Source organism: Dendropsophus ebraccatus, chromosome 1, assembly GCF_027789765.1.
Source record: "Dendropsophus ebraccatus isolate aDenEbr1 chromosome 1, aDenEbr1.pat, whole genome shotgun sequence".
Lineage (NCBI taxonomy): Eukaryota > Metazoa > Chordata > Amphibia > Anura > Hylidae > Dendropsophus > Dendropsophus ebraccatus.
Genome location: NC_091454.1, coordinates 36,717,684 through 36,731,816, shown reverse-complemented (window position 1 = coordinate 36,731,816; position 14,133 = coordinate 36,717,684). Strand labels below are relative to the sequence as shown.

The following is a 14,133-nucleotide window of genomic DNA, read 5'->3' as shown; positions in this document are numbered from 1 at the left end:
TCACTCAAGGATCTCCAGCACTGACAAGTCACTATCCGGCTGATGGACTGGCCACTCAGGCAGTGAGTGACCAGGATGGGACACCACTCCAGTCACCGATTGGCCAGTCCATCAGCCAGGACAGGCCTCCTTCCACCTTTCTGCCAGAGGCAAGTTTATACTTCTGATCAAATTCCTCCTTGTCTGCTTTTAAAAACAGACAGAAGGGTCTGAATGAGAAACAACTCAGGTATAAGTATTAGTACTCCAGACTATTTCAACCAGTGGCTTTCTAGCTATTACAGCAGGACTACAGCTCCCAGCATGCCCTGATCAGAGTAGGTCCCAGCAGTACAAACCATCTGATCTATATGTATAGCAAGCAATGAATGATTTTGGTTGAGGGTAGAAACTGGTAGATTTCACTCTGACAGCAGGAAAGCTGGGTGACTACCTCCTACTAGACAGCAGCAACAGATCTGTTCCCTCATCATGCAGAGGAGTGGAGCAGAGTATTTTAGTGATCCCCATAGGAGCAGACCTCACTTATGGGCGCCCTGCTCACTTATTCCCTGACATCGAAGCACAAGTAGTTACCTGCAGCCGCCACTAGAGGGAGCTCGGAGATTGCCTTGTTACAGTTTCTATTGAGCTTTACGGTAGTCCTGAGCTCCCCCTAGAGGCGGCTACGGGAAGTGGCGGAAGAAGGTTTGCGTTCCTTAGGCCCCGTTCCCACTGAGCAAAGCTAGCGGAATTCCGCTACCTTTGCTCAGTGGGAACGGAGCCTTAGTCAGAAATTTGTAGCACAACCCTATACTGTGAAACTACAACAGCAGGCTAGATAGCAACCAAACAGGAAATCACAACCAAGGCCAGAAAGCATCATAACAGGACCGAAACCGCGCTACATAGCGGGCAGAGAGGACGCATGAAACGGCACTCCTCAACCACAATACACAGCCAGCGGCGCCGGAGGCTTTACCGGGCCCCGACCGTCGCCGCAGTTCTTTCCCCCATCCACATACCGGTAGCTCAAGTCAACAACAACGAACACTACAGCACCTTCCCGCCGCCAGTATTTAAATCAGATAACGTGCGCTTATTGGCTGAGCTCCTAGAATACTGTAACCTGATTGGGCAACACATGCGCTGTTCTTATTGGCTGGAGTGACGGCGGCTGAGGGGAGAGCACTGATTGGATGCTGTGATAAGCGTAGTCTAGTGCGGCTGCGGGCTGGTCGGAAGTATAGTGTTGCTGCTGCTAAAACATGGATCCCCAATCACCGGCCCGTACTACCAGGACACGTATCGTTACGTATCCGTCCGCCGCACCGAGATCGCTGTAAGGGGGCGGGGCCTTCGTGGACCTGTTAGGCTAGTGCGCTGCAATCGTGACCAACACCCCATCTGCCTCAGTATACAGAGATCCTGGGAGAGCAAAGCAGAGAACACTGGTCATCAGCGTCAGTAGCAGCAGTGGTCCTCCTCCTCATCAGTAGCAGCAGTGGCCATCCTCATCATCAGTAGTAGCAGCAGTGGTCCTCATCATCAGTAGCAGCAGCAGTGGCCGTCCTCATCAGTAGCAGCAGTGGTCCTCCTCCTCCTCATCAGTAGCAGCAGTGGTCCTCCTCATCATCAGTAGCAGCAGTGGTCCTCCTCATCATCAGTAGCAGCAGTGGTCCTCCTCATCATCAGTAGCAGCAGTGGCCGTCCTCATCATCAGTAGCAGCAGTGGTCCTCCTCCTCATCATCAGTAGCAGCAGCAGTGGCCGTCCTCATCAGTAGCAGCAGTGGTCCTCCTCCTCCTCATCAGTAGCAGCAGTGGTCCTCCTCATCATCAGTAGCAGCAGTGGTCCTCCTCATCATCAGTAGCAGCAGTGGTCCTCCTCCTCATCATCAGTAGCAGCAGCAGTGGCCGTCCTCATCAGTAGCAGCAGTGGTCCTCCTCCTCCTCATCAGTAGCAGCAGTGGTCCTCCTCCTCATCATCAGTAGCAGCAGTGGCTGTCCTCCTCCTCATCAGTAGCAGCAGTGGCCATCCTCATCAGTAGCAGCAGTGGTCCTCCTCATCATCAGTAGCAGCAGTGGCCATCCTCATCATCAGTAGCAGCAGTGGTCCTCCTCATCATCATCAGTAGCAGCAGTGGCCGTCCTCATCATCAGTAGCAGCAGTGGCCGTCCTCATCATCAGTAGCAGCAGTGGTCCTCCTCCTCATCATCAGTAGCAGCAGTGGCCATCCTCATCAGTAGCAGCAGTGGTCCTCCTCCTCATCAGTAGCAGCAGTGGCCATCCTCATCATCAGTAGCAGCAGTGGTCCTCCTCATCATCAGCAGCAGTGGCCATCCTCATCATCAGTAGCAGCAGTGGTCCTCCTCCTCCTCATCAGTAGCAGCAGTGGTCCTCCTCCTCCTCATCAGTAGCAGCAGTGGCTGTCCTCCTCCTCATCAGTAGCAGCAGTGGCCATCCTCATCAGTAGCAGCAGTGGTCCTCCTCATCATCAGTAGCAGCAGTGGCCATCCTCATCATCAGTAGCAGCAGTGGTCCTCCTCATCATCATCAGTAGCAGCAGTGGCCGTCCTCATCATCAGTAGCAGCAGTGGCCGTCCTCATCATCAGTAGCAGCAGTGGCCGTCCTCATCATCAGTAGCAGCAGTGGTCCTCCTCCTCATCATCAGTAGCAGCAGTGGCCATCCTCATCAGTAGCAGCAGTGGTCCTCCTCCTCATCAGCAGCAGTGGCCATCCTCATCATCAGTAGCAGCAGTGGTCCTCCTCATCATCAGCAGCAGTGGCCATCCTCATCATCAGTAGCAGCAGTGGTCCTCCTCCTCCTCATCAGTAGCAGCAGTGGTCCTCCTCCTCATCATCAGTAGCAGCAGCAGTGGCCGTCCTCATCAGTAGCAGCAGTGGTCCTCCTCATCATCAGTAGCAGCAGTGGTCCTCCTCATCATCAGTAGCAGCAGTGGCCGTCCTCATCATCAGTAGCAGCAGTGGCCGTCATCATCAGTAGCAGCAGTGGCCGTCCTCATCATCAGTAGCAGTAGTGGCCGCTATCACCATCAGTAAATTTTCCACACACAGTGAAGGAGATTTATTGTGCGTGCCTTAAAGCAAATGTACCATCAGTACATTCGCTTTAAAGAGGTACTCGGGGCTGGGGTAATTTGTATTGTACGGCTGCGGAGGGGGTGGATATAGAAGCTGCCAGTCACTTACCTCCCCGATTCCATCGCGGGCTCCTGCATCACGCCGCCCCGTTCTCCCCTCCGGCTGCCGCTTCCGGGTCTGAGCTGTGGCTTGAGACGTGACATCTCAAGGCAGCTTAGCCATTAATTGGCCGAGGTGGGACTCCGCTACAACCGCTAAATGGCTGAGCTGCATTGAGACGTCACGTCTCATGCCACAGCTCAGACCAGGAAGCGGCAGCCGAAGGGGAGAATGGGGCAGCGCGATACAGGACCTGGTGCTGGAACCGGGGAGGTAAGTGACTGCAAAGTACAATAAAAATGACCCCAGCCCGGAGTGCCCCTTTAAGTTATTCAGACGGATAGAATGGTTCCAGCGTAGGGATGCCGGTGCCGCAATACCTTTTTTAAACTGTAGCCCAGTTCCTGCACACAGCGCCGGTCTATTACGGAGCACCGGCTGGGGGGGTGGGATGGTGATTGGTAATAGACCGGGCGGAATTCAAATTCTTTTCAAGTCCATTCCTGGCTTTGGCTTCAAAAATCTTTTAGATAAATCTCTGTGTAAACGCACCCTCGGTCTCTAATCAACCAAGCAAAGAAATAGGATATTCACCATCAAATAAATAGCTACTCAATGTAGACATACCAAAAATACTATGCATATAGAAAGGAATAAGCAGTATGCACACCAACATGAAACAATACATGCTTTTATTCCATACAGTTCATTTACAAATACAAATGTCCCTAGCTTACTAAAAACATTTAAAAACTTCCCAACTAGGAACCAAAGGTGTAATTCTGTTCCCAGGACCTCCAGCCAGGCTGTATATGCCTGGCACCTACCCCAGAACATGTATAAATATAACCTATACCTGCTATATGTGTTCCCTAACATGTACTGAATGAAAATATGAAGAAAAAAAAAAGATGAGAAAGAAAGTGCCTAAAGTGATATCACTGGAGAATGGGGAGGTAAGTATATTGTGGTCCATATTACCCTTTGTGATATGCGATTGGTAGGGTCCTCAGCAGTCGGACCCCGACTGACTGACATCATCGCTGCAGATGCAGATGTACTGCGCATGTCCGGCCCAGCAAAAGATTGGTGTCCAGGGAAAATGACAGGATGGCCCCTCTGAGACACTGCAGGCTCTTCATCAGAGAATCACACCCAGAGAGGCGCGATTAGAGAGGAAATCTCCCACCAGCTGTTACAGTGTTTCTTCTAAAATAAGACACCCCCACTATCCTACCAACTAGCCTAAAATAAGGCAAACCCCAGGTGCCAGGCATATAATTAGCCTGGCTGGAGGTCCTGGGACCAGAATTGGGCTGCACGTCCGGAACATGGACATGAAATGCCTGTAACAGACTTCTCCCCCAGCATCTGTGATAAGATGCTGGGAGCGGGGGAACTGACAGCCGTGCGGCTGATTCATTACAGCGCGGCGCTTATCAGTACAGTTCCCCCGCTCCCAGCATCTTATCACAGATGCTGCCCGGGTGGGGGGAGAAGCCTGTTACAGGCATTCCATGTCCGTGTTCTGTGCGGAACACGGAACGTGTGAATGCAGCCTTACACCTATGGTTCCTGGTTGGGAAGTTTTTAAGTGTTTTTATCAAGCTGCATTTAATAAAGGTGTGTACTAATTCATATTGGTGTGCCTCTGTTATGAAATACTTCTTTTTATTTTCTATGCGCAAACCAAGTTACTGTCCAAACTTCATAGTATGCTCTGGGTATGGTGTTACCTAGTTTGCAGTGTTTTCCTTCCTACAGATCGAATAAAAATGCCTCGAAAAAAACATGGTCTGGTTTCCCTCATTTTCCTCTATAGAAATCCATGAATCACATGATCAAAGACACGGTAAAACCTAAGTGGAAAAAATGTGAAACTTCATATACTAATACCCCACTGCAGCATGTTCAGGCTATGGTGTTTTTTTTTCTCCTGATTTTGTGGTGTGTTCCTTCCATAAACCACTGTAGATTGAAAAAAACACCAGCAAAATGTTTTTTTCTAAACATATGCAAATATATAGTAATCAATGGCTACATTCAAGCTATGTTGACACTGTCAAATTGATAATAGGAATTTTAAAATAATGGCTGTTATCTGCCTGTAAATGTTGGCCATCATTTTTGACTGTGTGTGAACATACCTTAGTGGGTTCACACTACGTATATTTCAGTCAGTATTGTGGTCCTCATATTGCAACCAAAACCAGGAGTGGATTAAAAACACAGAAAAGCTCTGTCCACACAATGTTGAAATTGAGTGGATGGCCGCCATATAACAGTAAATAACGGCCATTATTTCAATATAACAGCCGTTGTTTTAAAATAACAGCAAATATTTGCCATTAAATGGCGGCCATCCACTCAATTTCAACATTGTGTGAACAGAGCCTTTCTGTGTTTTCAATCCACTCCTGGTTTTGGTTGCAATATGAGGACCACAATACTGACTGAAATATACGTAGTGTGAACCCAGAAATGTTTATTGGTGAGGGAATGTGTATGTCCATTCATTCAGCACTGACAAAAAAAACAGCCAAAGAGAGTGCTGCAGCAATGAACACGAATAGAAGCCCACAGACCCCATAGACTTTAAATTATAATTTTAAGGCTATGTTCTCACACAGTATTTTTGCCCAGTATTTTGCAACCAAAACCAGGAGGGGATTATAAACAGAGGGGCTATGTTCACACACTTAAAATTCAGTGGATGGACGCCATTTAATGGCAAATAACATCTAATAATAATAATAATTTTTATTTATATAGCGCCAACAGATTCCGCAGCACTTTACAATTCTGGAGGTACATACATAGACAAAAAATCGACATTACAGAGATACATATAATTATCCATACATGAGGAGTGAGGTCCCTGCTCGCATGCATGAGCTTACATACTAGCATCTATTTTAAAATAACTAATTATTTGCCATTAAATGGCAACAGTTTGCCAATTTCAACAGTGTGTGAACATAGCCTTTCTGTGTTTTTAATCCACTCCTGGCTTTGGTTGCAAAACTACTCTGTGGGAACATAACTACTGACATACACCCAGCCCTAGGGTATGTGCACACTACGGAATCCGGTCAGATCACGCGCTGCGGATTCTGCAGCTTAGGCTGGGTTCACACTACATTTTTGCAATCAGTTTTTTTTCATCTGTTTTTTGCAAAAAAACATGAAAAACAAATGAAAAAAAAAATGGATGCATTTGTGTGCATCCATTTTGATGGTTTTTCCATTGACTTCCATTATAAAAAAAGAACAGATCAAAACTGATCTGTTTTTTTTAACAAACACAATAATTAGGTCGACTACATTTTTGTGTACATAAAAAAATATGGATCCGTTTTGATCCTTTTTTAAAAAAAAAATTATTGTAAGCCAGTGGAAAAACAGATGCACACAAATGCATCTGTTTTCAGCAAAAGACGGATGAAAAAAATGGATTGCAAAAACGGAGTGTAAACCCAGCCCCTTTTCCGCTCGCCAGCGCTGGTGGCTGCGTGCATCTCCGCTGCTCTCATAGGCTTCATTCTATGGTTTGCCAGATTCTGCCGTCCACCCGAAGAATGAACCCGCTCATTCTTCGGGCGGACTGCGGAATCTGGTAAACCATAAAATGAAGCCTATGGAAGCAGCGGAGATGCACGCGCCCGCCAGCGAGGGTGAGCTGCGGAATCCATGGTAGGTAATCCACCAGGATTCCATAGTGTGCACATACCCTTAGGGTACATGCACACTACGGAATCCGCGCTTACAACCCTCGTATCCACACGCCACGCATCTCCGCCCGTGCCAATTCTGCCGTAAGGAATCCATCTGTGCCTAGCATGGAGTCTATGGCACAGGTGGAGAGGTGCGCGGCCACAAGCAGGGGCCAGCGACGGAATCTGCAGCAGCCTTCCCTAGTGTGCATGCACCCTTATTCCCAATTCACTTCACTGCCAGGTGCAGGCAATAACATGAAGGGATGGACCAATAAAAGGGTCCACAGCATATCCCTCCCTAGGCTCACTCCTCTGAAGTTACTGTGTAAGTGTGGTGTTAGTGCTGTAATGGAGATCTATATCTATCTTTGGCTGTTTATTATTGGAATGAAGATGGATGTATTGCTGGTCACTATAGATGTATTATACCTGCTATAAAGTCTCCTCTCATAGTTGGAGTGCTGCAGCTGTGTTATGTTATATTGGGTTGATCTAAGTCACTGGATTTGTTGCTAGTGTACCTGTCATTAGTAAAGACTTTTGACCCTGTCAGAGTTTAATAGTGGGCAAAGTCCAACATGTTGAATTCAAAGCTTTATTGGCACAATAGGTATATGCAGCTCCATGTACTGTTGTGCCAATAAAGCTTCTACACAGGATGCTGTTGGACTTTGCCTACTATTGATGTTTCAAGCTTTAGCTACTGGCATTGCTGACCTACTGGTGTGCATCCTCCTGGATTACTATCTATCTGGACTATGATGCATTGGTGCTGCTGGCCCCCTTTATGTCAGAGACATGTCAGAAGTTTTGCTTGGTCTGGCCCTGAGTGCTTAGACCTGTACCAATTGGGAGAATGAGCGGAGAGAGGATTGTGCTGCTCCTCAATGGACAACTCCTTGTAAGCTTTGTCTACAGGTGTATGGCTCTGATAAATGCCTAAAAACTACACAATAGCTAACTGGGTGATTAGAATCTTGAGACCCCCTTCCTGTCACCTTAAAACACTCCCTAGCTTGGTGTGTGATCCCTCAGTACTGGTGTAGGGCACTGTAGACCTTTTAAAGGAGAAGTCGTGACATCACTATTTTATCCAGGAAGAGAAGCCTTCATGTAGTAGTAGTAAGTGCAGGGAAAAAAGCATTTCATGCAATAAGTGTATATTGGGGATTTTGTATATACTTTAATAACCAGACTTCTCCTTTAATGGGGCCTGTCTCTTGCAGTGAGACAGACTTAGTGGTGAGCTGGGGAGTAATGGTTCTTTTACATAGAGATTTATCTGACAGACTTGTGAAGCAAAAGCCAGGATCAGGCTATAAACAGAGAACAGGTCATAAAGGAAAGACTGAGATTTCTCTTCAATCCATTCCTGGCTTTGGCTTTAAAAATCTGTCAGCTCTGTGTAAAGGTACTGCTGTGTGCTTCTCACTTGTACCCATAGACTTGTGGGGGTCTCTGTAGGGAGATGTCTCTGACTAGGAATGGTAATGTATGAATAAGTTAAGAGGAATGATACAATGCAGAGCCCAGATATGTTGCTGGTCTGTTGGACCACTAAAGGGGTACTGTACCCCAACATGGACACAGCATATTACAACCTATCTTGAGCACCATTGAATCATTTCTCTCCCAAAATAGGTTGTCTCTGTATTGCCTAGAACTGGATGGGCTATGACTGTATAGCTTCAGGGTTGGCACTGACTATATTCACAACTCTGTAGGTTTTTAGATCTTCAAGTGGACACAATGGACATCCTCCTGCAGTTGGACAAGGAAAACGACAATCTTTTCTTCCACTCTAAGCTTAACCGAGGCTCATGTAAGTGTGTGAATACTAGACTGGTAACATGCTGTGTAGTGGATTGTAGTATGGGCTCATTCACAGGAACTGTACAGAGCCAGTGGCGTAGCTATAGGGGTCACAGCGGTCGCCATGACGACTGGGTCCCTACGCTAGGGGGGCCTGCACGGCTTCCCCAGCCCAGCACCTCCCATACACTAACTTTGTCCTGCTGCGCCGCTGGCACATGCTGTCATCTGATTGGTTATCTTACCTAATCAGATGACAGCAAGTACCCGCGCCCCCTCCTCCAGACATCTGCGTTGGCGGCCCAAGCTGTGTCCTATCGCCGTACCTTTACGATGTTGGGCTCCAGCTTGTGCTGCAATTCACCTCTCCTCAGTGAGGCCCCTCCCCCAGGTCAGATGACATCACTGTACAGCCGGCAAGTAACGATCAGAGTACAGCAATGTTGTGATCCTGCAAGGGGGAGGGGCCTCAACCACTGAGGAAGAGAGAAGTGGATTGCAGGTGACTACTACATTATCTGTACTCAGAGATATCACTGTTATCTGTGGTTAAATAGGACTGCAGGGGACATCTACTACATTATCTGTACTAAGAGGTATATTGCTGTGTTATCTGTGGTGTTACATAGGACTGCAGGTGACTTCTCCAGGTTGCAGAAGTTCAAACTTCATTGTGCCCTGCTGACAGTTTATTATGGGAGTTGTAGTTTTGCAGCATATGGCTCTTTAGGTTGCAGCACTACAACCCCCATTGTTTCCAACTGGCAGTTCATGATGAGAGTTGTAGTTTTTCAGCTGGAGAGTCAAAGATTGGAAAACTGATGACAATGACAGTACAGTACAGTCCATTAATTATAGGGGGCAGTAGTGCAGTACATGAGGCGGAGGCAGTGACATTAGAAAATGGTGGCACATTAGAGTAATTGAATATTACGTTAGATACGACTTTGCCTGATCGGGTGAGATGGGGGGGGGCCCCAAGCTAAAACTTTGCACCAGGGCACATCAGCCTTTAGCTACGCCCCTGTACAGAGCTGCAGTGTATGGGCCATACTCTTTCATATGGATGTTATACAGATTCTGATTCTGCCATACTTGATCATATACTATAAAGTTCTCTCTTTAACAGCACTGCTTCTAGGGGTGGCTATCTATTATACTACAGAGCTGTATGGAGGGGCCAATGACATAATTGCCATATTGTACCTTATTCAGAAAGTGCAGTTTTAACCTAAAACCGATCTGATGAGAAGAGACATAGAAGCCTTTACCTTATACATGTACTCTAACATCTGCAAATGGTTTTTAGTTGATCCCTACAGCATACTGCTGGGAACCTGGCCCTCAGCATAACTAGAAAACCCTGTTAGTAAACTCAGCCTGTATTTCCCAATAAATGAAAATTTCAATTGGTAAAATTATTCACACTACAGTAGGGGTATTTTGGGAATAATTTACTTAAAAAAATTAGGAGATCATGGGGGGGGGGGGGGTCTAACCACTGAACCCCTGGCGATCTCTTTATCAGTCCCCACTGGCTCTGTTACGAGTAGAGCCCTGGGTGGGCATGTGACCCGCGGCTCTATTTATTCCTATTGAGCGTTAGAAAGAGCAGAGTAGGCCAGAAGAACGCTGTATTCGGTACTTTCTATTGCTCCATAGGAATGAATAGAGCCGAGGGTCACATGCTGACCCAGAGCTCTATTCAAAAGAACCGGCAGGGTCTCATACAGAGATGGCCGGGGGTTTCCTACTTTTCCCCTATCCTGTGGATAGGGGAAAAGTGAATCTTTCCCAGAATACCCCTTTAATGTATGTGGGGGTTTTTGAGACACAAACTTGTATAATCTCAATACCAACTTTATAAACTTTCTGCAGTCACTCGGCCTTCCAAAGGACTGCACCATAAGAAACTAAATGACTTTAATACAGCTATACTACAGCCAATAAGAAAAGTATTGGGAAATGTGAACAGTGTGCAAAACAAGCACTCCTCAACAAAGGTGAGTGTATTATTGGAGTCTTAATTGTTACATGAACCTGTTCAGAGGGACTGTCACTAGACATAACACAGTAAAGAAGCTCCTAATCCAACAAATTAGCCATTGATTTGTAATGTAGTTAAAGGGGAAACTCCAGCGAAAAATGTTTTCTTTCAAATCAGCTGGTATCAGATTTTTAATTTACTTCTATTAAAAAAAACAAACTCATGTCCTCTAGTACTTGTCAGCTGCTGTATATCTTACTATGACATAAGCAGCTGGTTAGTACTGGAAGAATTTTTTTTATTTTTTTAAATAAAAGTAAATTACAAATTTGTCAGTTTATTTAAAAGGTTTCTTTTGTAGGAGTTGCCCTTTAACGATACATGTGTTATATGTTGCATATCCTAACTTCTACCCATAGAAGCAATTGAGCAAATGGCTAGGTACACTATATGAACAGCTCCTTCATCCAATCGAAGTGCTGTAAACTATTTGATGCCCCCACTTTCAGCCAAAAAAATCACTCCAAGCCCAGTCCATGTCTACCATTTAGGACAATGAGGGTAGATTACACAGAGCTGTGGACATATGTTATCTATTTAGTGTTTCTAGTGCATTAGAATATAAATGGGCCACTTGTTGCTTAGCATGGTTTTTATTAAGTTGCAGCAGTGCATTGAGTTACATGGCCAAATGTTACCATTACAAATGTGTGTGTGTGTGTGTATATATAAAATATATATACAAATGTTTAAATTATACTTCTGTTTTTAGGTAAAGCAAAAGAATAACCAGGTACATACCAAGAGTAAGCAAATGTACCCTGAAATTGAGACCTGCATCCCATACAACCCTCTTGGTATGTATAGTGTTAATGTTCCGTCTTGTATTTTGCCCTATGGCATTTAGAACAGTTTTTGGGTATGTTCCCAATAGTTGCCAGTGGCTTAAAATAACTATGGAATTGGGCCCAGAAGGAGATAAGGACTCTGGCCTACCCTTGGTACAGGCCATCAATATCATGTAGTTTGAGGTTTAACACAACCATTCAGCGGCAGTTCTTTGTACAGAAGCCAATCTCCTTCACTTGTACAGAGTTGCAGCATTAGATAGTCACTGAAAAACACTGTAGCTCTAGCCTTAGGCCGCATTTACACATTCTGTGTTCTGCACGTAACTTCCTTCTCCCCCAGCCAGGCAGCATCTGTGATAAGATGCTGGGAGCGAGGGAACTGTGTTCATATGCGCCGTGCTGTAATGACAGCGCTGTGCATTTCATATAAATATAGTTCCCCCATTCCCAGCCTCAAATTACAGATGCTGCCCGGGCGGGGGAGAAGTCTGTGTTCCGTGCTGAACACGGAACGTGTGAATACATGGACAACCACTCATCTGCCTGAGGATAGAATCGAGTCAATGGGGCGAGCGGCATAATCTGCAGGATGTTATCCGTGTGTATTAACCCTCTGCTCACAACCATGCCTGGTACCTTGCAGTTACAACAGTATAAAACATGCAACTAAGGTCCCTATTTCACCAACAGATTATCTGACAAATGTGTTTGAGCCAAAGCCACGAATTGACAATGAACAGGTCATAAAGGAAAGACTAAGATTTATCCTCTTTTCAAATCCATTCCTGGCTTTGGCTTAAAAAATCTGTCAGATAATCTGTTGGTGTAATAGGGCCCTAAGGGTACCTTTACACAGATTTATCTGACAAATTTTTAAAACCAAAGCCAGGAATGGATTTGAGAAGAGGAGAAATCTGTCTTTCCTCTGACTTGTTCCCTGTTTAGTCTGTTCCTGGCTTTGGCTTCAAATCTCAGAAGTCTGTGTAAAGGCACCATTAGTAGTGAACTGCATAAATATTTCAGACACCTAACCAGACCGTGAAGTGAAGCCGCCATTCTGCACTGAACATGCTGTATTTATTTATTTTTTTGACAGATTTTGAGACCTTTGATGTCCCTGAAGAGCACAGACTGAGTGACCGCCATCTCACTGGTGTTGCACTATTTGTTTGTTTGGCTGATGCAAAAAACTTTGAAGCACTCACTAGCCCAATTCTTTCACCAATGGAAAGTGAGCTGATAAACTATGGTAAGTAGGCTGAATGCAATCCTATACCATAAAGAGAACCAGATAGCAGCTTCATGCTGCCTGAACAAGACTATGGGGAGATTTATCAAACATGGTGTAAAGTGAAACTGGCTCAGTTGCCCCTAGCAACCAATCAGATTCCACTTTTCATTTTCCAAAGAGTCTTGAGTAATAAAAAGGTGGAATCTGATTGGTTGCTAGGGGCAACTGAGCCAGTTTCACTTTACACCATGTTTGATGATAAATCTCCCACACGGCTGTCTTGCTCTGTGAAGTGCCAACTAAATGTTGTGCATGAAAGGAGATGTGTAGGGTAGAGGGTGGGTTGGAGGTGACAGTCTTTTAAATTAGTTCTCCAGTAATCCTTCCACCTATTGGTAATCAGATCATGGGGCCTGACTGCTGGGATCACCTGCCAGTTGGTGTGGACCAAGCTTGTGTCCCCCCCACCTATTCACCATCTATGGGGCCACTAAACACTTGTGCATTTAGCAGCTCATAGACAATGAATAGTGCAGTGGCCTGTACCATTATTTGCAGAGACTCTTTATGTTCCTGGTTCTTTAAATCGGTGGGGGTCCTAGTGGTCACATTTGCATAGTCATAGAATATGGAACAAGCAGACTATAATGTTAAAGATGGGAATACATCACATATTACATAATTCTTTAATGCACTGCTCCACTGTCCCCAAAGCAACGTTCTTTGCGGTGACTTCAGTCTCTTCAAAGCAGCAGTAAGATGTATCTGGTCACACACCAGATCAAGTGGGCCCCAAAGATCAGGGTCTTATGGGAAAAGAACAATATGGTGGGCACAACTGATGTGAGTGGGCACACTAACATGGCCTCCTGGTGCTGACCACATGATAAAGGGGATGCATTTTATGAAGATGCTGTATTTATGTATGAGAACTAGAGTTGCTTATCAAAACCTCTTACGAAGGTAAAAAATTTCTTTTGTCTCCCTAGATGCCTATGAGACATTCAGTCCTGTATTAGAAGACCTCGTGATTGACTTGCCACTTGCCTGTGACTTTTAAAGAGCCCTGCATAATTATTGACATTTTAATAAAGTTTTTAGATTTGTAAAGTATTTCTAAAGGGTTTTTTTTCTTAAACTTGGAAGGGGGGGGGGATGGTTAACCTCTTAGGACGTATGCCGTGCAGGTACGGCATACATCCACAAGAGGAGTTCAGAGGGGGACGCGCTGCAACCCTGTTCTGAACTGCTGCGATCCTGACTGCTATCTGCAGCACGGGACCGCAGCTATTAGCGGGAGCGGTCATTTTTTTGCATTGGTCTGCAGCAGGCATGGATCGGCGCTATGTGTAA

General features: G+C 45.6%; 1 protein-coding gene across 1 annotated transcript; it reads left to right on the top strand.

The window, feature by feature from the left end:
- The first annotated feature begins 3,414 nt into the window (after positions 1–3,414).
- On the top strand, positions 3,415–13,854 carry LOC138782047 (securin-like). Its single transcript, XM_069956802.1, has 7 exons — positions 3,415–3,456; positions 6,719–6,876; positions 8,624–8,721; positions 10,590–10,714; positions 11,471–11,555; positions 12,646–12,798; positions 13,770–13,854. Exons 1-7 carry the CDS (start codon positions 3,415–3,417, stop codon positions 13,838–13,840), a joined length of 732 nt encoding a protein of 243 aa, XP_069812903.1. The 3' UTR covers positions 13,841–13,854.
- The last annotated feature ends 279 nt before the right edge of the window (positions 13,855–14,133 follow it).

What these genes read in the sequence shown, in the direction of transcription:
- LOC138782047 (XM_069956802.1), top strand. Translation starts at nt 3,415, where the DNA reads ATGGGGCAGCGCGATACAGGACCTGGTGCTGGAACCGGGGAG. An exon ending in TAAGCTTAACCGAGGCTCAT is followed by an intron (nt 8,722 to 10,589) that starts GTAAGTGTGTGA and finishes AACTTTCTGCAG; the next exon opens with TCACTCGGCCTTCCAAAGGA. An exon ending in CATCCCATACAACCCTCTTG is followed by an intron (nt 11,556 to 12,645) that starts GTATGTATAGTG and finishes TTTTTTTGACAG; the next exon opens with ATTTTGAGACCTTTGATGTC.